Source organism: Gobio gobio, assembly GCF_949357685.1.
Source record: "Gobio gobio genome assembly, chromosome: 11".
NCBI lineage: Eukaryota > Metazoa > Chordata > Actinopteri > Cypriniformes > Gobionidae > Gobio > Gobio gobio.
The window spans coordinates 17334720-17359378 of NC_137104.1; the positions used below are offsets into that span (position 1 = coordinate 17334720).

At 38.0% G+C, this 24659-nt stretch overlaps 3 protein-coding genes across 4 annotated transcripts in view; 2 read left to right on the plus strand and 1 right to left on the minus strand.

Annotated features, from left to right (window-relative positions):
* The window catches only part of necab1 (N-terminal EF-hand calcium binding protein 1), a 46821-nt gene extending 33752 nt beyond the window's left edge, over positions 1–13069 (plus strand). Inside the window, exons 7-13 of the mRNA XM_079829122.1 lie at positions 203–324; positions 885–961; positions 1539–1592; positions 3885–3997; positions 10597–10674; positions 10813–10904; positions 12554–13069. Coding sequence (XP_079685248.1) covers positions 203–324; positions 885–961; positions 1539–1592; positions 3885–3997; positions 10597–10674; positions 10813–10904; positions 12554–12582 — 565 coding nt within the window. The 3' untranslated portion in view covers positions 12583–13069. The remainder of the gene's footprint in view (positions 1–202; positions 325–884; positions 962–1538; positions 1593–3884; positions 3998–10596; positions 10675–10812; positions 10905–12553) is intronic.
* The window catches only part of bzw2 (basic leucine zipper and W2 domains 2), a 440416-nt gene that overhangs the window by 84552 nt on the left and 331205 nt on the right, over positions 1–24659 (plus strand). The window lies entirely within an intron of this gene.
* pip4p2 (phosphatidylinositol-4,5-bisphosphate 4-phosphatase 2) overlaps positions 16317–24659 on the minus strand; it is a 46923-nt gene continuing 38580 nt past the window's right edge. The window contains exons 6-7 of one of the 2 annotated variants that reach the window (XM_079829062.1): positions 20413–20503; positions 16317–19228 (exon numbers count right to left, since the gene is read on the minus strand). In XM_079829062.1, coding sequence (XP_079685188.1) covers positions 19085–19228; positions 20413–20503 — 235 coding nt within the window. In that variant the 3' untranslated portion in view covers positions 16317–19084. The remainder of the gene's footprint in view (positions 19229–20412; positions 20504–24659) is intronic. The other variant, XM_079829061.1, reaches the window with a different exon arrangement.

The following is a 24659-nucleotide window of genomic DNA, read 5'->3' on the forward strand; positions in this document are numbered from 1 at the left end:
GTGAGATTGTGTTGGTTGGCCATATGTGATACTGATGTTATAGTTATTTTTGACCTCCCATGCCCTGGGTAGAATAATCAGAAGCTAATAATGAGATGAGCATGATTCATGTTGATGATTCACAAAAAACATGTTACACGTATTCATTGTGCGTTTGTGTTTGCTTTTGCATGTGTGTCTGTGTGCGCCGTCTCGATCGCAGACAGGGGCCAGTGAAGCCAGAAGTTCTGCCCATTCAGTGGTCAGGAAGGAGATCTAATCGAAGACTTCAAAGGAATAACAGCTTGTCTCCAAACAACCCACTTATGAACCTTGTCAATTCAGGTGATTATTCTCAGCCTTGGTGCTCTGGAGAAAGAAAAGGGCACAAACGCACACAGCAGGCATGCAGCTGAGAGCAGATCTGGAAGGAAGTTTAGGTAGGAGGGAGTGTGAGGAAAGACTATCGGTGAGAGCCAAGAGAAAGAATATAGGGAGACAGTCTAGGACCTTTTAATGGGAACCAAATTATTATCTTATTATAGTAATATATATTTTTTTCATTTATTTTGTAGATTTCATGTCTAGTTTTAATTTTAACAGATCAAATACACAATTTAGAAGAGTATATATCAGGTGAAAAGCATCTTTGATTGTGCTCATTCCTGACAGAAATTTTTAATAAAGAGATATTTGATTCCAATTCAATTACATTCATTTAGAGCAAATACAGAGCCATGTGACAGTGAAAAAAGCGAGAGAGAGAGAGAGAGAGAGAGAGAGAGAGAGAGAGAGAGAGAGAGAGAGAGAGAGAGAGAGAGAGAGAGAGAGAGAGAGAGAGAGAGAGAGAGAGAGAGAGAGAGAGAGAACGCTGTATTTGTGTGCTGAAATGTATGTTTCTTCAGGTCTGTATGAAGAGGACAACCAGTGGATAATTCAGATCAACAGACTGCAAAAGCTGATCGATCGTCTCGAGAAAAAGGCAACAGGCTACACACACAATCTCTCATAATGCTTTCTCTCTGTCTGTCATCACTCTTTCATCTAATTTAAAAATTTAATTTGAGGTTTAATCTCACAAAACCTGTCAAGAACATGTATCAGTCATATTTCACCTAAAATTCAAGAGAAAGCATTAATAAAACATAAGTACTATAATAAGCATAATGCATTATATAATTGTTAAGTGCCTGTACATCTTGGTAGTATTTGCTTTTTATTTATGCTGATTTAAATAAAACAAAAAGTACTGGATTACAGTAATGACAATCTAACAATTGAGAATAATGGGAATTGCTAAAATAAAATAAAATAAATAAATACTTATGTTAGGTAATGAAAATGAGACTTTGTTTTCCATTGAAAACAGTATGAGAATGAGATTATGCCCCATTAATTTGATGAGTGTGAGAATTTTAGCAGTAAAGTAGCAAGAATTTTGAGGGGAAATTTCTGTAATTGTCATCCAATTTCTTTTGGCTTTGGGGTGAAATGTCATCTTAACATGTCCTGAGATTCAAATAGAGAGCTGGCAGAACTAACTTTAGATTTTTTCATAGGAATTGCGTTTGGAGCCTGTGGAAGAAGAGGTGTTGGAAAGCACCAACAAATCAGTAAGTCATTTATGATCACCTTGTCTGTTACCATATTCTCAAAAAAGCATTCACACAGTGACCACAGGCGCCTGTCGTCTAGGAAACAGGGGGGATCTGAAAAAGTTATTCCTTCTCATTTCCTTTTTTTTCCCTCTGTCTATCACTCTTCCACTCTCATTTGGCTCTGCCATCTTTTGCGCAGTACTCTCAGAGAGATGTTGTTGACAGACATTAAATTGGTGGTTTGTGTGTCTGTGATTCTGTGCTTGTAAAAGAGTGACACCGGACCCCTGTGGAGACTGGCTGTAAACACAGTAAAGCGTGACTGCAGATAGAGGCACAATACAACATTATATTGGACATGCTGAAGCATAACATTACACACAAATGCCTTTTACAAAATAACACTCCCATCCTATTTCACATGACTTTTAAGAGCAACTCGCAGACATCCTTTGCATAAGCAAATGGGTTATCTTCCAGGGATTTTAAGCAGTCGGTTATTATGAGTGATATTTCAAGTCTGATTCATTGCATGTATGCACGTTCTAATACATCCAAATGAGAAATCATTTATCTCTCTATGGTCTATCAAACTCTGTTTCATGGTTGAAGTTAAATAGGCTCTCATCAATTTGTCATATGTCAGACTGACATTCACTAGCACAAACTGAATGCATGGAATAACAATTTCGGCATTGCTAATGCATCTGTATCATTTCATCGCTTTGTTCATGTTCAGTTAGCATTCAAGTCTTCAGCGTTTTTTTTTTTTGTATTCATATGATAGATTATGCTCAAATATCTCCTTGATTTGAGGATACTTATAAAGGACACACTTGACATTTAATTTTTTAGCAGATAAATATGGGAACAGTTTATTATATAATGTAAAAAATAATTTTCAACCTAAAATAAGTAAGTGTTAGTGCTGCTTTAAAATGTTACGTTTAGTCAACTTGAAATGTGAAAAGTGACAACTTGGATATTTGAGTTGACTAAACTTAAAATTTTAAGGCAGCACAAACATTTACTTTTTTGAGTGAATAATCTCGGACACATTTTACAAAACAAAATGCAGTTTCCCCTGTTTGTGTGTATTTGTAGATAAAGATAGTTTGTGAAATATGGGAAATGGCAGCACAGTGCCTGTGAAGAGGTCACCATTTGCCTCAGGGTGCAAACTCTCATCACCTACTGTTCCCTTCAGCCAGCTGTCAACAACCTATTTTATAAAAAGCAGCTATTATAATGCACAACTTCATGGCTTTATCTGACGCTCGAGACCTGAGGGGTCTCTCTTTATTCTCACACTGGTCTGAGTCACAGCACCATAGATGGAAATTTTTGTTTGGTCACATCAACCTATAACTTCTCCCCCGTTGTTTGATCCTCCTCCATGGATTCAGTGCTTGCACCCCCTTAATTCTGGAATATTGTTGATTTGACATCTCTTATCGGGGACTCAACGCAGCTATTTTAAACATTGATAATAATAAGAAATGTTTCTTGAGCACCAAATCAGCATATTAGAATGGTTTCTGAAGGTTCATGCGACACTGAAGACTGGAGTAATGAAAATCCAGCTTAGCCATCACAGGAATTCATTTTCAAACATATTAAAACAGAAAACAGTTATTTTAAATTGCAATAATATTTCACAGTATTACTGTTTTTATTGTCTTTTTATTTAAATAAATTCAGCCTTAAGGCCCGTTCCCACCAAGGACGATAACAATAAAGATATAGTTCTAAAAATTGTTCACACCACAGCTATAACGATAATGGCACAAAGAAACAATATCGTTGGAATCATTTTCAGAATGAATTTATCCAGCTGATGAACAATAAAACCATTGAGAGCCAATCAGAATCCATCCTGATGTAACAAGATCGAGCATTTAAAGTGACAGACACACGCTTAGAATAAACAGAATGAGATATTATAGTTATCTTTGAAGTAATATAGTTATCATTCTTGGTGTGAACGGGCCTTTAGTGAGCATGACCATCCTTGCAGATATTTTATAATGATTCTCTTCCAGTGCTTTCTCAACCCTCTCACCGTGTCTTTTTGGACTCATTTGTAGCTTGTTACTTTCCATATTATCTCCATCTTAGGGAATATTTCATAAATAATCAAACAGAATAACATGTTAAATCAGGTCCTCATGTATCCGCAAGAGAAAACTGATCCAGGAGCAATTTTGCACACTTTTATAAATAACCCATGGTCTGAATCCTGTATGAGGCATCTTTTCTGACTGCTGTTCTCTGATGGGCTGCTCTCTTCTGTGACCTCCCTCCCAGCACATCCTGATCGTCCAGAGGCAGCTGTCCGTGCTGGAGGAGGAAGTGGAGGAGTTTCGTCTGGCCCTCAAGCAGTACATTGACTGTGCCAGCGCCCAGACCGGATGCCTCCAGTGAGTTCACACTGTCACTGCATCTGGGTTAATGTCTGTTGCATTTATACAGCTTTATTAGTGAGTCAGTCTAGGCCAGTTCTCCACATTAGGCAAATCAAGTCAATGGTATTTATATCCATCATGTTTGGAGGCACATTTTTTTCTGGGTTTGTGGAGAACTGTGGAACAGTTTTCTCCATGATGGGTTTCTAGGAAAACCGTGATACCTGTAATTCAATCATGACAACTCTCAGAATAGACTTAAAGGGATAGTTCACCCAAAAAGGACAATTCTGTCATTAATTACTCACCCTCATGTTGTTCCAAACCCGTCAGACTTTCGGTCATCTTCGGAACACAAATGAAGATCTTTTTATTGAAATATGAGAGCTGTCTGTTCCTCCATAAACAGCTACGCAACTGAAACGTTGACGCTTCAAAAAGTTCATAAATAGATTGTAAAACTAATCCATATTTATTTAGCAGTTCAGTACAAAATATTCTGAAAAGACACGAATAGATTGAATTTAGGCTTTTATTCACATTCACATCAGTTGTGGTAAACGGAAGCACAACGCATTCTCACTTGACGTGCGAGAACCAATGAGGTTCATTCTTGTGTTACGCAGCACGTTTGAACTTCTGCATAAGAGGTTTGTTCCCGCGCATCAAGCAGGTTCGGTTGAGCTTCTGTTTATGTACCCTGATCAATGTTTATATGTGAATAAAAGCCAAAATTCAATCTGTTCATCATAGTTTCTTCAGAAAAGTTGGACTAAACCGCTCAATTCATATGGATTAGTTTTACGATTTCTTTATGAACGTTTTGAAGCATCAAAGGGGTAATTGCGTAGCTGTCAATGGAGACTACAGAAAGCTCTCGGATTTAATTAAAAAAAAAACTTAATTTATGTTCTGAAGATGAATGAAAGTCTTATGGGTTTGGAACAACATGAGGGTGAGTAATTAATGACTGAATTTACATTTTTGGGTGAACTAACCATTTAAACAGCATTTTATTGATAAGAATTGAAGGTACATATAGGCTTGTTTTGGTGGACTAGGGCCCCGTCCACACGGAGACGTGTTCAGCTGTATACGTTAAATTTTTTTACCGTATCAGCATTTCGTCCACACGGATCCAGCGTTTTGGGAGCATGAAACCGATATTTTTTGAAACCGGGTCCCAGAGTGGATAAATCTGAAATTTGTGTGTACAGCCAATTCGTATATTTTGTGAAACGGTGATGTCATCTCACCACGTCCCATGGGGGAAAAACTAGAAAGGGATACAACTATGGGCACTGGGCATGCGCACATCAATATTGCGTCATTTAATTACTGTATTTGCGTTATTGTAAGGGTAGGTTTAGGGTGTAGGCGTTAATAGTACATCTGGTAAGTAGAACATTTATTTATTTATTATTTTATTGTGAGATTTTGCCTCACTTCCTACCATTGCTGTACCCCTTCTAGCCACAACTCTTCTTCTCTGTTTTTAGTTTATTTCTGTGGCAGAATTACAGCGCCACATACTGGCCTGGCATGTATACTACATCGTTTTCATTGCTCTTGTGTGTACGCAGATATTTCTTGAAACGAGGAAAAAAAAAGATTGGATAGGGAAAGATCTGGCTTCGTGTGGACGGGGCCTAGATCTTCTACGCTGCTGCTGCTGGCATGAGTGATGGCTGTTGCCATAAAATGCACATAAATACAGGGAATAGGATAAGAGCTGCTGCAAGGACAGTAGGGAGCAGATAGCAGATCTAGGCAGGTGGTGCTGGGGAAGGAGGAGGACTAGAAAAAAATCCTATAACACGATGCACCTAGTTTAACCAGTTTGGGACGGATATATATAGGTTATGTAGATTTAACAAAAAGATTGAATGGCCATGCAGCCTGCTTTAGGAGAACCAATCAGCTGCTCTGTAGATTTTCTATGAATTAACTATTTATTTATTTCCATTAAAATCCAATTGAAATATTTAAGCTAAAAAATCCAGTTGCTCACTTGTCATAGCCTGTGTAATGCCAGCAAGCTTACGGTCCGTGAATGAATTGCAGCATGCTGTGAGCATGTGGCCGTGTGTTTATTAGCCCTCAGTCCAGGTTTGACTTTTAACTGAGACAGAACAAAAATGTCAGTGATCACATCAGGTAGCAGTAGATTTCTCTGGAACATTGTCCAATAAAGGTAAACCCCTTGTCTGGTTTAATCATGAGCTTTTTACTTATTGGCTAATTAACAGTGGAAATGGCTTGGATGAACAGTTCTACTTTAGCTTTTTAGATAATTGACTGGCTTCAAGCTCGTCAGTTCAAATGACTCACTGACAACCTTTCACGCCAAGAACAGTGAATGAAGGATTTGATGACTTACCAATATTCTCATTAATTTTAATGAAGGGAACGTTTCATCCAAAAATGATAATTCTGTTATCATTTACTCACTCTCAGTTTTTCCCCTAACCGGTATGACCTTTTTTCCTTCTGTGGAAATTAAAATGAGATGGTTTGTAGAATGTTCAAGCTGCTTTTTTCATTAAGTGAAAGTGAATGTGGGCTAGGTTTGTCAAGCTCAAAAAACATAAAAGTATGTGAGTATATTAGTTTTATTAAATTTGCACTTGTAATGTCCTTCAAATCTTAAAAGTGTATTTAAAATAAACCTGTACTTGGAGATATAATATTATGAAATAAAATGCCACTTAAAGAGAGTACACTCTTAACACACTTGAAATTCTTTTAAAAGTGCACTTTGAAATAGTCAAATTAAAACTTTTACCTAAATCATTGTAGTAAATTGCAACTTCATCATCACAAATGTGTAATATAGTGCTGGTTATATAATTAGAATATCATCAAAAAGTTGATTTATTTCTCTAATCCCATTCAAAAAGTGAAACTTGTATATTATATTCATTCATTACACACAGACTGACATATTTCAAATGTTTATTTCTTTTAATTTTGATGATTATAACTGACAACTAAGGAAAATCCCAAATTCAGTATCTCAGAAAATTAGAATATTGTGAAAAGGTTCAATATTGAAGACACCTGGTGCCACACTCTAATCAGCTAATTAACTCAAAACATCTGCAAAGGCCTTTAAATGGTCTCTCAGACTAGTTCTGTAGGCTACACAATCATAAGGGGAAGACTGCTGACTTGACAGTTGTCCAAAAGACGACCATTGACACCTTGCACAAGGACGGCAAGACACAAAAGGTCATTGCAAAAGAGGCTGGCTGTTCACAGAGCTCTGTGTCCAAGCACATTAATAGAGAGGCTAATGGAAGGAAAAGATGTGGTAGAAAAAAGTATACAAGCAATAGGGATAACCACACCCTGGAGAGGATTGTGAAACAAAACCCATTCAAAAATGTGGGGGAGATTCACAAAGAGTGGACTGCAGCTTGAGTCAGTGCATCAAGAACCACTACGCACAGACGTATGCAAGACATGGGTTTCAGCTGTCGCACTCCTTGTGTCAAGCCACTCAGACAGCGTCAGAAGCGTCTCACCTGTGCTAAAGACAAAACGGACTGGACTGCTGCTAAGTGGTCCAAAGTTATGTTCTCTGATGAAAGTAAATTTCACATTTCCTTTGGAAATCAGGGTCTGGAGGAAGAGAGGAGAGGCACACAATCCACGTTGCTTGAGGTCCAGTGTAAAGTTTCCACAGTCAGTGAAGGTTTGGGGTGCCATGTCATCTGCTGGTGTTGGTCCACTGTGTTTTCTGAGGTCCAAGGTCAACGCAGCCGTATACCAGGAAGTTTTAGAGCACTTCATGCTTTCTGCTGCTGACCAACTTTATGGAGATGCAGATTTCATTTTCCAACAGGACTTGGCACCTGCACACAGTGCCAAAGCAATCAGTACCTGGTTTAAGGACCATGTTATCCCTGTTCTTAATTGGCCAGCAAACTCGCCTGACCTTAACCCCATAGAAAATCTATGGGGTATTGTGAAGAGGAAGATGCGATATGCCAGACCCAACACTGCAGAAGAGCTGAAGGCCACTGTCAGAGCAACCTGGGCTCTCATAACACCTGAGCAGTGCCACAGACTGACCGACTCCATGCCACGCCGCATTGCTGCAGTAATTCAGACAAAAGATGCCCCAAAGTATTGAGTGCTGTACATGCTCATACTTTTCATGTTCATACTTTTCAGTTGGCCAAGATTTCTAAAAATCCTTTCTTTGTATTGGTTTTAAAGCAGCACTAGGTAACTTTTCAACCTTCATAATATATTTTCAAAACTCTTGTGATGATACATCGACTTACAATTGGTTGAATGACACGTCTGCCATAGCCTGACGGGGTCTGTATCGTTTTTAATCGTACTTTTAAACTTCGGGTTTCGGGTAGTAACCCGAGAAAAAAAAGAACTACAAAATTCGACTGCTTTACAGCATATACGTCACTTCCACCACCACCCCCACTTCCTTAAATTCGGACGTGTGAGCCAAACTATAATTTGTTTGCCAAATGTTATAGTCATGGCCGAAGCAGCACAGAAAAATAAGAAAGCAAAGGTTTTGTCGGAGGAAAGCAAAAAGAGGAAATGAGAAAGTGATGGGATTAAAGGCAGGACGAGGATCAACATTGGGCAGCGTTTGCTCGTTGGCGTGAGCTGAAGGAGGAGGGGCTACATTCTTGCAAGAAAATACGTAATACATACAAAATCATATTTTAGGATACCTAACATGTCTGTGATATTGGTTTATTTGTCTTTCCTCAAGCTATAATGCAAATCGATTTTTCAAATTTGCAGATTCATCTAGGGTAGCTTGATATTATAATATTGACGATATATGGTTATTACCTACCACTCAAACATTGAACTGAAGTATCATATAGATTCTGTAAAACGGGAACCAATAGACTAGGCTACTATAATGACGCTGGCTTGTAAACGTGAGCATCGCGATCATTTGGCGTTTGAAAAAAATAAAACCCATGAAATTATATTCATACGACATGCTGAAACATATGCCACTGTACCTGGGATGAAGACATTTCACACGCGACGCAAGCAGAACACCTGCATGTGAACTCCGGCAGTGTTCAGGGCTATCATGTTTGTCATGTCAACAAATGCACGTGCGATGCATCCGCTGATGTAGAATGACTGTTTACGACAGTAGTAGAGGACAATACTGTTTCCCGACTGTAGGGGGAGCCCGAGAGCAAAAGTTACCTAGTGCTGCTTTAAGTAATATTCTAATTTTCTGAGATACTGAATTTGGGATTTTCCTTAGTTGTCAGTTATAATCATCAAAATTAAAAGAAATAAACATTTGAAATATATCAGCCTGTGTGTAATGAATGAATATAATATACAAGTGTCACTTTTTGAATGTAATTAGTGAAATAAATCAACTTTTTGATGATATTCTAATTATATGACCAGCACCTGTATGTAAACACACAACATACAAGTTCCAATAGTGAACTGAATGAAATTACATGTAAGGATGTACTTAAAGGGGCACTTCAGCGCTGGGAAGATGAATGTGTATTTAAACTGTGTCATTTATGTAGTAGAAATGTGAAATTATTTTTGAATTTGGTGCCTTCTAGACTGTGAAAAGACAGAAAATGTATTTTTGTCTCATGTGGATGAAAGACAACAACTCCCAGAATGCACTTGCTTCGCTGCCCTACAAGGCACACCCTACACTGCCCCCAGCGTCGTTTTGATCTTCATAATAATACAATAATTTTGTTCAGTTAGAGAATAAACACTACAATTAACTACTGCTGAACGTGTCTTTTCAATAAAGTGTGAGTGAGCCGAACGAAAGTCAAACGCAGCAGGAGTCAGATTTCATTCAGCACGAGAGGGAAGTTGAGCTTAGCAGAGCTGAGGTAAGCGCGGCTGTAATTCTCAGCATGTGTCCAGTCTGGCGCGTTTTCTGATCACATTTGGAAGCTAAACTTTCATAGGAATTCATTGAAAAGTTGAAACACTCACTTTGCTCTGCACCGCTCCGTTATGAATGCCCGAGGCCGAGCCGAGCGCATTTACATTCTGTGCGTGAGATCTCTCCCCTGTGGGCGGGTTGAAAACATGTAGAACAGCTCCTCATACTGGCTGTAGTTTTTAGCCTCTGGCCAAAAAATCCTCCGATGACACAAAATGACGATATTTGCGTCATCTGAGGATTTTTTCGTCTCAGGGGGATATGAGGGGGGAAAGTACCATAATTCAAATTTTCTAAGGGGTTTCTACTGATACAAAGCTTAATGCTAAATCACTGACGTTACCCTTCAAGTCCTAAGTAAGTGGGTCAAAAAAGCACACCGAAGTTCAGCTAATTGCATTAAATATACATTTAAACTAATACATGTTCATTTAATCGTCAAGTGCTCTTCTATGAGTTTCTAAGATCTCATTCACACTCGCAGGCATACATTCAAGTATCCAGTTCCACAGAAACAAAGAAAGTCGTATAGAACAGTTTAATTTCTAGGTAAACTATTTCTTTATTTTTTATTACACAGAATTAGAGCTTCAACCACATGTAAATGCTCTGATAAGAGTCATTTCAAATAGTAAAGAATCAGTTTGATAATCCTACACTGGCTCTTCTCTCTCGGTAGTGTTGCAGTTCAGCGGCTTGCAAATGAATCCCGCTTCATACTGTACGAGTTCTGGGAGCAGAGCAACGTGTGGAAGAAGTAAGTCACGCCTTCATTTTCACTGATTCAAACCACTTTTCATTATGCAATTCTAAAAATTCCTTATTGCAATCAATTGTAGAAAACAATCAGATTGTAATATAACTACCCGATTTTGTTTTTGTTTTGTATTTATAGTCATCTGCAAACCAATTACAGCAAAACCTTCCAGAGAAGTAATGTGGATTTCTTAGAGACGCCAGAGATTATGACGACTATGCTGGTTCCAGGTGAATTACATACAAATAATCTCATGTATAATCATACAAATATTATCATGTATAATATAATACAATATAATAATTAGTGCTGTCAAAATCGATTAATCGTGACTAATCGCATCTAAGATAAGTTTTTGTTTATATAATATGTGTACACACACACACACACACACACACACACACACACACACACACACACACACACACACACACACACACACACACACACACACACACACACACACACACACACACACACACACACACACACACACACACACACACACACACACACACACACACACACACACACACACACACACACACACACACACACACACACACACACACACGTTTGTTTTTGTGAAATGTGAGGACATTCCATAGGCGTAATGGTTTTTATACCGTACAAACCGTATTTTCTATCCCCTTACACTGCCCCTGCCCCTAAACCTAACCCTCACAGGAGACTGTGCAGTTCACTTCCTGTGAAAAAAAACTTGGTCTGTATGATTTATAAGCATTTTGAAAAGTGAGGACATGGGGAACGTCCTCATATTTCACCCTCTTTTTGTAATACCTATGTCATACCCATGTCATTATACACATTTGTGTCCTGATTTTTCACGAAAACATGCCCACACACACACACACACACACACACACACACACACACACACACACACACACACACACACACACACACACACACACACACACACACACACACACACACACACACACACACACACACACACACACACACACACACACACACACACACACACACACACACACACACACACACACACACACACACACACTATATTACATATATATATATATATATATATATATATATATATATATATATATATACAAACATTTGATGTTAGATGTGATTAGTTGCGATTAATCAATTTGACAGCACTAAATATTATAATAACAATAAATATAATTTAATATTTAGTGCTGTCAAATCGATTAATTGTGACTAATCACATCTAACAAAAGTTTTTGTTTATATAATATCTGTGTACACACACACACACACACACACACTATATTAATATATATATATATATATATATATATATATATATATATATATATATATATATATATATATATACATACATGTGTATGTGTTTATATACACACAGACAGACGTGCACACACATAATATATAGTAAATATGAATTATGAATAATAATTATCATATAGGTAACACTTTACAATAAGGTTCTTTAGTTAACATTAGTTAACTACATTAGTTAACATGAGCTAATGAACTGTACCTATAAAGCATTTATTTATCTTTGTTAATGTTAATTTCGACATTTACTAATGCATTATTAAAATCCTGTTAACATTAGAAAATGCTATGAACAGCTGGATTTATATGAACTAACGTTAACAAAGATGAACTAATGCTGAACAGAGGTGTCGTTCATGGTTAGTTCATGTTAACTAATGCATTAACTAATGTCAACTAATACAACCTTATTGTAAAGTGTTACCATAATATATATACACACACATATTATATAAGCAAAAAAAAAAAGTAAGTTGTGTGTTTACAAATCGATTCAACGATTCAATTCTAAATAATATAATAATTATACATATAATATAATTCATGTGTTTTTTTTCTACAGCATCATGGTGGGTCCTCAACAACAACTAAGATTTTTCGACTCCCATTAGGTGACACCAGACCTCACAAGCCAAGACTGACATCTGTATCCCTGTCATCGGGAAGTGAGCACTTGCGTTCATATTTGCTGTATAGTCATAGTGACTAGCACTTGCTTTCCATGTTGTTACATTATTAGCTCTATATGAGTAGCGTACTGTAAACTGTAGACAATATAAAAGCAATGAGATCTTTGTACTGATGATAGCACTCCAATCCCATCAGAGTTGCATAAGCCATGTGTTCATCTGTGACGTGACAGTACAGTGATGTGTGCTGTCAGTCTGTCCGTCTCCTCATGTAGCAGTTCTTGTGATGTCATTGTTCCTGAACACATCAGAGTCCCTGACATGTTTCTTATGTAGTTTGTCAGCTCTAAATAAAAATGTTGAATTAATGTGACCAACCACAATTTCCGTCCTAAATTTTGCCAAGTGAAAGTAGTATCAAGTGGTTAATAAAGTTTCTAAGCTGATGTACTGGCTTGTAATCTTTCTTGGGATTTTTCTACATGTAATCATATGGAGTTTCGAGATGGCAACAGCATATAAAAGCTCTGTTTGGTCCACTGAGAGAAAACACTGATTGTGTGCTAGACTATTTCCCAGAGCCAGATGACTCATTGAGTCCTTTTATGACTCATTGCATCCGTCTCTCAAGAATCAACACTGCCATCCAGTGGATGGAAAGAGTCAGGATTTCATGATCTCATGCTCCAAAATGGGTCATTATGTACTGACGGGCACATTTTAACAAAAAATAAACTAGTTTTCTAGAAAATATACAATGTGGTCCAATAGTCTGAGACCACTATTCAAAACGCTTGAAATATTTATTTCAAAAAAATATATAACGATAAAGTGAAAAGCTAAATTGAAAATCTGATCTTTTGTTCAAAGGAGTCCACATGGTCTAAAAATTGTGAATTCCTAAATGTTACATTTGACGTATTGTGATGTTGTTTTTATTATTATTATTATTTTCAAAATGGTCAAATTTTATTTTCAGGTTTAAATTAAATTTTACATACCAGATTTTTTTTTTTTTTTTTTACCCCAAACCAAGGTTATTATTCTTAACTAAAACTAAAACCATTAAAAAAACATTACTCGAAATAAACTAAAATAAAATACAATATATAAAAAATTGTATAACTTATTTAATCTTTTAGCTAGTTGCCAAGGCAAAATTACTAATTTATATTTATTTTGTTGAAGTACTAAAATAAATAAATAAACTAAAACTTAATAAAGAAATATATAGACATATATATTTTTAAAAAGAATACAAATGACAAAACAACCATCAAAATTACTCAAACTTCTAGGAAAAATTACTAAAATTAAAAGGAAAACACAAAATATAAGACAATATCATATAAGACAAAATATTAATAAAAACTATACTAAAATAACACTGCCCTAAACCTAAAAGAAAAATAATAAATATTGTAATTTAACTAAATGTTACAATTTTAGAATGAAAACCAGGTCCATTAAGACTAATTGCATGCCAATTAATCACATTCCTGCTTCCTCTCTAATTCTTGTATTTGTAGAAAACAAAAATATATTTAAATTAAATATTCATACATTGTCAAATTAAAATTAAATGTATACAAATTTGGACAGAATAACTTTCATTACTGACTTTTTTTTTCTTTTTGCATTACATTAATGAGAATATCCTGAAAATAATGGAAATGCCAAAATCATCTTAAAACAAGCCTCTTGTTCTTGTAAATTGCTTATATGGGGTGAAATATGACCAGAAAGGAAGAAGTCCAATCGGTGTGTGTTTGAAGTGACTTGCGGCCCCGTTTGTCCGCTGCTATGGGAAACCACTTTAAAGACCGTTTAGAGACAGTGTGCTGTTAGGTTCTTACTGAACTATGACATGTACTTGCGTTATAGACACACAGCACACACCCGGATCTTTAAGAAACAAGCCTGTGTGACAGTGGAGACAACAATTCTCAAAAATATTATTGATGCCACTTGTTACAAAGCAAAGAGCACCTTATTTGTCCAAATATGAAAGGCCATACCTGCCAGAAAAAAAAAAAATCATGCTTTGTAAAATATGAAAATGATGACATAAAAATACTAAACATGTACTAAATTGAAATGATGATGTTAAAAAGTCATAACTCTGACTTAATCATAATTATGAGTTGGTATGTATAGTCAATTTCAACTTTTTATCTCATGATTATGACAGTATGTCAATATCAACTTTTTATCTCATGATTATGACAGTATGTCAATATCAACTTTTTATCTCATGACTTGGGTATGTCGTAATTTCAACTTTTTTATCTCATAGTTATGACTATGTCAATTTCAAATTTTATCTCAATGACTTGGTATGCCGTAATTTTGACTTTTTTATCTCATAATTATATCTTAGTAAGTCAGAATTTTGACTTTATCATAAATATGACAGTATGTCAATAAAAAAATGATCTTGTCTTGGTATGTCAATTTCAACTTTTTATCTCATAATTATGACAGTATGTCAATTTCAACTTTTTATCTCATGACTTGGTATGTCATAATTTCAACTTTTTTATCTGACTTGGTATGCCGTAATTTTGACTTTTTTATCTCATAATTATATCTTAGTATGTCAGAATTTTGACTTTATCTCATAAATATGACAGTATGTCAATTATCTCGACTTGGTATGTCAATTTTGACTTTTTATCTCATAATTATGACAGTATGTCAATTTAAATTTTTTAATCATAATTACTTGGTATGTCAATTTCAACTTTTTTATATCATAATTATGCCAGTATGTCAATTTCAACTTTTTATCTCATGATTTGGTATGTCATAATTTCAACTTTTTATCTCAATGACTTAGTCTGTCATAATTTTGACTTTTTTTAATCTCATAATTATATTTTAGTATGTCCTAATTTTGACTTTATCTCATAAATATGACAGTATGTCAATTTTTTTAAAAATTACTTGATCTCAATGACTTCTGACTTGATCTCAATGACAAATGATTTTGACTTTTTTTTTTTGTTGACAATTTGGATTTTGTGTCTCATAATTATGGCTTATGATTTTAACTTTTTATCATAATTATGACTTAGTATGTCAATTCCAACTTTTTTTTTATCTCATTAGTATGTCATAATTTTCACTTTATTTCATAAATATGACTTAGTATGTCATATTAACAATTTTTTATGTCATAATTATGATTGAAATGAAACATATCTTAGTTGAGATTATACACCAAAAACAAAATAACAATTCAAATCGAGTTAGTCTAACCCCTCCTGTTCGAACCGCCCCACTCCAAGCGGGACTCGAACCCTGGTCCGCCGGCATGCTAGATGGACGCTCTAACAAGGAGGCCAAAGGCTGCAACCTCTTGCATCAGTCGCTAGAGCATCTCTTGAGATCAGAGGAGTGAGGTTTACTCACACCTCAACTACCAGCTGGCCTCAGTTACACTCACCCCCCCAAACCTCACTCACATCCGGGTCATGGCACCAATGTAAACCCCTCCTGTTCAAACTGCCCGCTCCAAGCGGGACTCGAACCCTGGTCCGCCGGCATGAGAGTTGGAAGCTTTAACAAGGAGGCTAAAGGCTGCAACCTCAGAGCATCTCTTGAGATCAGAGAAGTGAGGTTTACTCGCACAGCAACTATTAGCTGGCCTCCGTTACATTAGCAGTTTAGCACAAAGCATCACACCGTCAAAGGGCAAGGAATATTTTTCTGTTTTATTGAGAAATTATTGTTTTAAAAAGACCCAAGCCATATTCCAACTTGAACTACAGACTTTGTGTGCTCAGTTTCCTATGTAGAAGGACTTCACTGGCTTGTCACATTCAGAACAAGTTTAGATAGTATAGTTATCTCCATTTGTCTTGACAAAATACAGAACTACTGTAAATGTAAGCTACAGCAATACTAGCAAAGTTGTACCGAGTGGTGGAATTAGGCGGGTAGCAGTGGGGCGTTTACATTCTACACACAGGAAAGAGCACTAGACACATGGCGTAACACTTCCACTGTGCCCCGTCAGTAACAGACTAATAAAACACTGCTTCCGAGTACAAAAGAATCAAATTCAAATCATGCACGTCATTTCCCATTCACCAAGTGTCATTATTACCAATCAATGAGTGAAATTAAAGGAATATTCTGGGTTCAATACAAGCATTTGTGGCGTAATGTTGATTACCACAATATTCGTATATATATTTTTTCGACTCTTCCCTCGTTTTCTTTAAAAACAGAAAAAATAACGGTTACAGTGAGGCACTTAAAATGGAAGCGAACGGGGACAATTTTTAAACATATTTAAAAGTAAAAATGTGAAGCTTATCATTTATAAAAGCAATTGCATTCATTCTTATGTTACAAATTGGGTATTATTTGAGCTGTACGGCTTGTTATTTCAGAGTTTTAGGTGTTACATTGTCATGGTAATAAATTTGTAAAATTATACATAAAAAAGTAGTACAATGCTGTTTAAAAGTTTGGGGTCATTAAGATATTAAATTTTTTTAAATATTGTTATTCAGCAAGGATGCATTCAATTGATAAACAGTGACAGAAAAGTGTTTTACATGATTAAAAAATAAATATGTTCCATAAAAATATTAAGCGGCACAACATGTTTCAACATTGATAATAATAAGAAATGTTGACTGAGCAGCAAACCAGCATATTAGAATGATTTCTGAAGGATCATGTGACACTGAAGTCTGGCGTAATGATGCTGAAAATTCAGCTTTGCCATTACAGGAATAAATTACATTTAAAAATAAATAAAATTAGTAAGTAAATTGTAATAATATTTTGCAATATTACCTTTTAATCAAATAAATGCAGCCTTGGTGAATGTTTTGCAGTGTGTGGACACGCTCCTTTTTTTCCACACTCCACTCTTTTTTTAAATCCTCAAAAAGCCTAAACACTCTCAATAATCAAGCCGTTTTAATGTCATATTGCTCATGCTCCGCCCACGAACTGTCCCATATTAGCATATTTCCGCCCTCAGCCAGTTGTACACTGGCCCTGTCCCAACTAGCACACTTCATGTGAACTTTCGTTCTTGTGGACTTACAATGGCTGCTGCGTGTGCGTGTCCGTTAAGTCCACGAGACCGCAGGGTGTCCCATTTGTCATTTTAGGTCCACAAGGGTGCTCGCGAGCGCCCCCCTTTGAGGTCGATATGCGCCCTCGATGCGCACTTCTGCCGAGCCCGCACTGGTGCGAGTTACACAGCGGACTTCTTCCCGGCAGTCAATGCGGCATTACGTCGTGAAAGTGCGGACTCAGAGGAAGACGTGAGAGTTTAGGGTGCCATTTGGGACAGGGCCACTGTCCGCCCAGGCAGCACTTCACGCCCCACGGAAGAGAGGGGTGGGGTGAGCAGTAGCTCATTATCATTTAAAGAGACATGCACCGAAACGGGTCGCAGTGAACAGAGCTTTTTGAGGAGGTAAAAAGGGTGTTTTACACAAACTTTGAGGAATTTTAACCAAAGTATGCTACATGAAGACCCTAAATAATATTACCAACCCCAAAATTCTGAATGGTAGTGTAAGTGATTTTTTCACACTTAAAATCTCATATTGTTTACATTTTGTGGGTACTATTGAATGACTTTTAAGATTTTTTAACATTTAGAGATTGGCCTCATTCACTTCCATTGTAAGTGCCTCAATGTAACCCAGATATGCTTTTAAAAACGCAATTATTTTTGTGCTAATCAATCAATATTATGCCACAAGTGTTGTTGAATGAGCTGAATGAGCAGTGACTGCGTACATGCTGTTTTTCTTTTAAAGCCACAAAAAAATGCATGATTATTGCTCACAGTGAGTTTGAGCAGCCAAAATACAGTTGAAATAAATTGGAAATACTGCTAAATTTCATCAGAGGGAGATCCCCTAACGGACACTGAACAACAAAAAACATGTTGGCACAGGATTTTAAGAACAGTTAAATATATCTGAAGATTTCAAATGATGGATAATGCCACCGTGGGTGCTGGCAGGCGCTCTTAACATAACATCTCTCAGCTCACAACAGCTGTGGTAACTAGCAGCAACACAACAGAAAAATTGCATAAAATTGTAGTGCAATGGGCAAATTGTTCATAAAAGATCATCTCTTTTGGTCAAGTTGGTAACAAAATGCAGTACATAAAATATGTTCGATATCCACCCACCATGACAAATCCAAGAGGTGTACCACGAATGGATTATTCGTATTATTTTGTCTAGTTTTAGAATCACTGATTTCACTTTAATTCCTCGAGTCATCATATTGCGGGATCAAATCAGCAAGAGAAATATCAGAGCTAATCAATAACTCAATTTGAAAACATCTGCAGGTACCTAAATCCCCCGGATTCTTACACTCTTGTAACAGGACTAAGCATCCAACGGTTAACCTGTTCAGATCAAGAGAAAATCAAACACTTAAGGACTTGAAGGAAGGACGCTTTGTCTCGTCTATGCAAAGGTGTTCTCTGGATAGCTGACTTTAATCGCTCCCCAATAGCAGGCCCGTACCAGACATATGAGACCCAGGAGATATGCGAAGGCCCAGGACACATAAGTAGCGTGGTAACGCCTGGCGAAGTCCTGAGTGCCCACCTGAAAGGAAAAAAAACACCAGGAATTTATGATGAGCTAACAAACCTAGTTTAATAGTTCATATCCAGAGTCCAAAATGGACACTTGCCAAGTGCTAATTCGAGAACTGGTAGCTTCTTTTGGAATGGCAACATAATATGTGGTTTAAATCAAACTGTGAGAATGATCATGTGACCCTGATGTAATTACAAGTGTGATTCAAATAAAACTGTTACAAAAAAACGACACTGGAAAATGGACAGTTCTAAATGTATCCAGGGAGTTTTATTATTATTATACTGTCATGTGATGAAACTCATGTGGATAACTCGTCACATGATTAAAACCACCAAAAAATCATGGTGGGTTCTGTCTGTCTGTCTGTCCGTCCGTCTGTCTATCTATCTATCATACATCTATCTGTCTCTATATCTATTTATCCCATACATCTGTCTGTCTGTCTATCTATCGTCCGTCCGTCCATACATCCATCTATCTGTCTGTCTATCTATCTATATATCTATCTATCTACCCGTCCATCCATCATCCATCCACTCTATCTATCTGTCTGTCTGTCTATCCATCCACTCTATCTATCTGTCTGTCTGTCTATCCACTCTATCTATCTATCTATCTATCTATCTATCTATCTATCTATCTATCTATCTATCTATCTATCTATCTATCTATCTATCTATCTATCTATCTATCTATCTATCTATCTATCTATCTATCTATCTATCTATCTATCTATCTATCTATCTATCTATCTATCTATCTATCTATCTATCTATCTATCTATCGCAGCTTCTTTAAAAACATTTAAAAATCTCGGACTCCATAAATGTTTGTGTGTTTTTGAAAGAGGCTGCATTTATTTGATTAAAAATACAATAAAACAAGTGATATTGTGAAATTTTATCACAATTTAAAATAACTGTTTTGTATTTCAATATATATTACAATGACATGTATTCATGTTATCGATGCTGAAAACAGTTGCTTATTATTTTTGTGGACAATATTCAGGATTCTTTAATGAATAGAAAGTTCAAAAGAACAGCATGTGCTCAAAATATAAATATTTTGTAACATCAACGTCTTTATAGTCGCTTTTAAACAACTGAATGCATCCTCGCTGAAGAAAAGTATTCATTTCTTTAAAAAACATACTGACCCCAAACCAGAAAAAGGACAATACTCACCGTTAAACCGACACCAATGAAAATGCAGATCATTCCTACTGTAATGTAGGCACAGCAGCGCCTTCTGGGTAGAGCACTGCCTACAGAAGATCTAAAGACAAAGACAGCACACATGCTTAGTACCAGTGCTGCTTTAAACAGACCACAAACCTAAAGAGGCTGTTTTATTGGGCTGTATCAGTCTCGTAGTACAGAGGTATAAGGCTTTTACAGCATAGGAAAAGCAGTTTGGAAAACAGACGGATGGAAGGAGTAACTCAATGGTTACTACACAGGAAAGCCAACTACCAAACTAGACTCAAATGAAGCTAAAGTGCACTAAACAAATCTAATTGTGGTTTTGTTCAGTTTGCCTAAAAGCAAATAACACTCCCCATAGAAAAGAAGCATTTTGTTTAAAGGGTTAGTTCACCCAAAACTGAAATTTATCCCATAATTTACTCATCCTCAAGCCATCCTTGGTGTATATGACTTTCTTCTTTCTGCCAAACACAATCAGAGTTATATTAACAAATAAATCTTGCCTATTCCAAGCTTTATAATGGGAGTGAAAAGAGCCTGAATTTTTGAAGCTCCAAAAAGCATCCATCCATCATAAAAGTAATCCATACGACACCAGTGGGTTACGGTTTTTCTCCATTGGTTTGGCTCATTTCTTGAAACAGAAATTACATTCTCAAAATTGTAAGATCATTTGGCAAAACAGTCTTACAGTTCAGCACAACACTATAGCTCACTTGCAAAAGCTAATATCTCTCCCAAAACTGTTCACTCATGCTTCAGAACTAAATTCCTTTCCCATATAAATAGTCAGTGCCACCAAAATGGCAAAAGATCCTTCTCAATTGCTTTGGCTAATTTCTTGAAACAGACCGGACGTTCTCAACACTCTTGGTGCTTTTGCCAAAATAACGTGGATGGTTCACCTGCAAAAGCTCATAGCTCTCCCAAAACAGTTCACTCATGTGTCAAAACTAAATTTCCTTCTCATTTAAACAGTCAGTGCCTGCAAAATGCTTCGTCCATTTGGCATTGTGTAAGCACTGCAAGTCAAAATATTTAGATGTTTTGTCACTATGGCAGAGGACCATTGAAATATCCCTCATGTCCACCTTTCAGTCTTAGCCCAGTCCTTCATTGACAATTGTGTATAAAACTGAAAAAAGAAATAGGATTTTAGGGTAAGAGTAGCCTCCAAGGTTACACATCACACATTGCACTCATACTGCCAAGGAAATTGTAACCATTATCATTCACACACATAAAGTAACTTCCATACATCAGAGTAAAAAGAAAATGTATACAGCATAATATACTGTAATATAAACACACAAACAAAAAAAATATGAAAATTACTGTCCTCACCCTCCTGGCCATCCACACGCTGCTGTTCTCAATCTTACTGTAAACACTTGTAAAATTTCTACTTTTCTAATGATATAATCTGGGTTTGATTTTTTTCAGAGATATTGTTAGAGTAAAGTATATGAATATATTGAAGGCCTTTTCAAAGGTTTGTTTTTTATATCTGCTGAGGTTGGGCTGAAGTCTCTGTCCAGTCTCTCTCAATGTCAACCCATGGGTACTCAGTAGAATCGCATCTGATACATTTGGTCCCCGTCTTCTTTGGCCACATCCTACTCCAGGTCTACCTCTTCCTACCCCCCTCTACCCCCTTCCCCTCTCTTCCCCTCTCTTCCCCTCTCTACCCCCTTCCCCTCTCTACCTCCTCTTCCCTCCTCTTCCCTTCTCTACCCCCCCTTCCCCTCTCTACCTCCTCTTCCCCTCTCTTCCCTTCTCTACCCCCTCTTCCCCTCTCTACCCCCTTCCCCTTTCTACCTCCTCTTCCCCTCTCTTCCCCTCTCTTCCCTTCTCTACCCCCTCTTCCCCTCTCTACCCCCTTCCCCTTTCTACCTCCTCTTCCCCTCTCTTCCCCTCTCTTCCCTTCTCTACCCCCTCTTCCCCTCTCTACCCCCTTCCCCTTTCTACCTCCTCTTCCCCTCTCTACCTCCTCTTCCCTTCTCTACCCCCGCTTCCCTCTTCCCCTCTCTACCCCCTTCCCCTCTCTACCTCCTCTTCCCCTCTCTACCTCATCTTCCCCTCTCTACCTCCTCTTCCCCTCTCTACCTCCTCTTCCCCTCTCTACCTCCTCTTCCCCTACCCCCTTCCCCTCTCTACCTCCTCTTCCCCTCTCCACCCCCTTCCCCTCTCTACCTCCTCTTCCCCTCTCTACCTCCTCTTCCCCTCTCTACCCCCCCTTCCCCTCTCTACCTCCTCTTCCCCTCTCTACCTCATCTTCCCCTCTCTACCTCCTCTTCCCCTCTCTACCTCCTCTTCCCCTCTCTACCTCCTCTTCCCCTACCCCCTTCCCCTCTCTACCTCCTCTTCCCCTCTCTACCCCCTCTTCCCCTCTCTACCTCCTCTTCCCCTACCCCCTTCCCCTCTCTACCTCCTCTTCCCCTCTCTACCCCCTCTTTCCCTCTCTACCTCCTCTTCCCCTACCCCCTTCCCCTCTCTACCTCCTCTTCCCCTCTCTTCCCCTCTCTACCCCCTTCCCCTCTCTACCTCCTCTTCCCTCCTCTTCCCTTCTCTACCCCCCCTTCCCCTCTCTACCTCCTCTTCCCCTCTCTTCCCTTCTCTACCCCCTCTTCCCCTCTCTACCCCCTTCCCCTTTCTACCTCCTCTTCCCCTCTCTTCCCCTCTCTTCCCTTCTCTACCCCCTCTTCCCCTCTCTACCCCCTTCCCCTTTCTACCTCCTCTTCCCCTCTCTACCTCCTCTTCCCTTCTCTACCCCCGCTTCCCTCTTCCCCTCTCCACCCCCTTCCCCTCTCTACCCCTCTTCCCCTCTCTACCCCCTTCCCCTCTCTACCTCCTCTTCCCCTCTCTACCTCATCTTCCCCTCTCTACCTCCTCTTCCCCTCTCTACCCCCTCTTCCCCTCTCTACCTCCTCTTCCCCTCTCTACCTCCTCTTCCCCTCTCTACCTCCTCTTCCCCTACCCCCTTCCCCTCTCTACCTCCTCTTCCCCTCTCTACCCCCTCTTCCCCTCTCTACCCCCTTCCCCTCTCTACCTCCTCTTCCCCTCTCTACCTCCTCTTCCCCTCTCTACCTCCTCTTCCCCTACCCCCTTCCCCTCTCTACCCCCTTCCCCTCTCTACCCCCTTCCCCTCTCTACCTCCTCTTCCCCTCTCTACCCCCTTCCCCTCTCTACCTCCTCTTCCCCTCTCTTCCCCTCTCTACCTCCTCTTCCCCTCTCTACCCCCTCTTCCCCTCTCTACCCCTTCCCCTCTCTACCCCTTCCCCTCTCTACCCCCTCATACATGTTTGGCAGCATTCACAGTCATGGACAGCACCTGTAAACATACTGTTTGATTGGTCATCTGAGATATGTGAAAGTCCTCCTTCATTAGTCAAGTTCTAGTTTCACCTGACTGTCAATTGCTGTAATAAATGGATCAAATGTTCCAAGGGATTCATATATGGTATTCATGGTATTATGTTCTTGACTAATTTTGACAATTGACTATTGTGCATGTGATGACTTATACAATGAAAGCGAACGACCATTAGACTGAGAAACAAACCATCAGTTTAGATCAACAAGATCTATTCACTTGGAAATTGTGCTAAATGTAGGCTACCTGTACTTAATCATTTGCAAAGATGTACTGAGACATTTGCAATTTGATGAAATGAATGAGAAATGCTATTCTGTTGTGAACAATTGCCAAGTGGTTTGGAGATTTGTCCATGTTGTTTTGAGAATGTAATTTCTGTTTCAAGAAATGAGCCAAACCAATGGAGAAAAACTGTAATAAATGCCTTCTGAAGGGAAGTAATGCATTTTTTTTTGGAACTTTATTTTGAATACACACAAAACAAAAAGAAAAACAAAAACACATGAACATTGTCCTGAGAGTGGGCTTCATACATTATTTACAATCAGAAACATAAACATATTAAGGCATAGATTGTGTCCTATTTCAGAAAGTCAATAGCTGGACCCATCTTCTTTCAAAAGCTGTGACTTTTAATTGCAGTTGTGCTGTCAACTGTTCCATTAAATAAACTTGTCTTAACTTTTGTGCCCATTGCGTAACAGTAGGTGGCTCAGGCTTTAGCCATGAGATTGTTATCATTTTCCTAGCCGTCACTAAGAAGAGACGGAGAAGAAATGCTTGATCTTGTGAAAGGTTGTCTGAAAAGATCTGACTACCCACACCCTTATGACAACCAGAACAAATATTA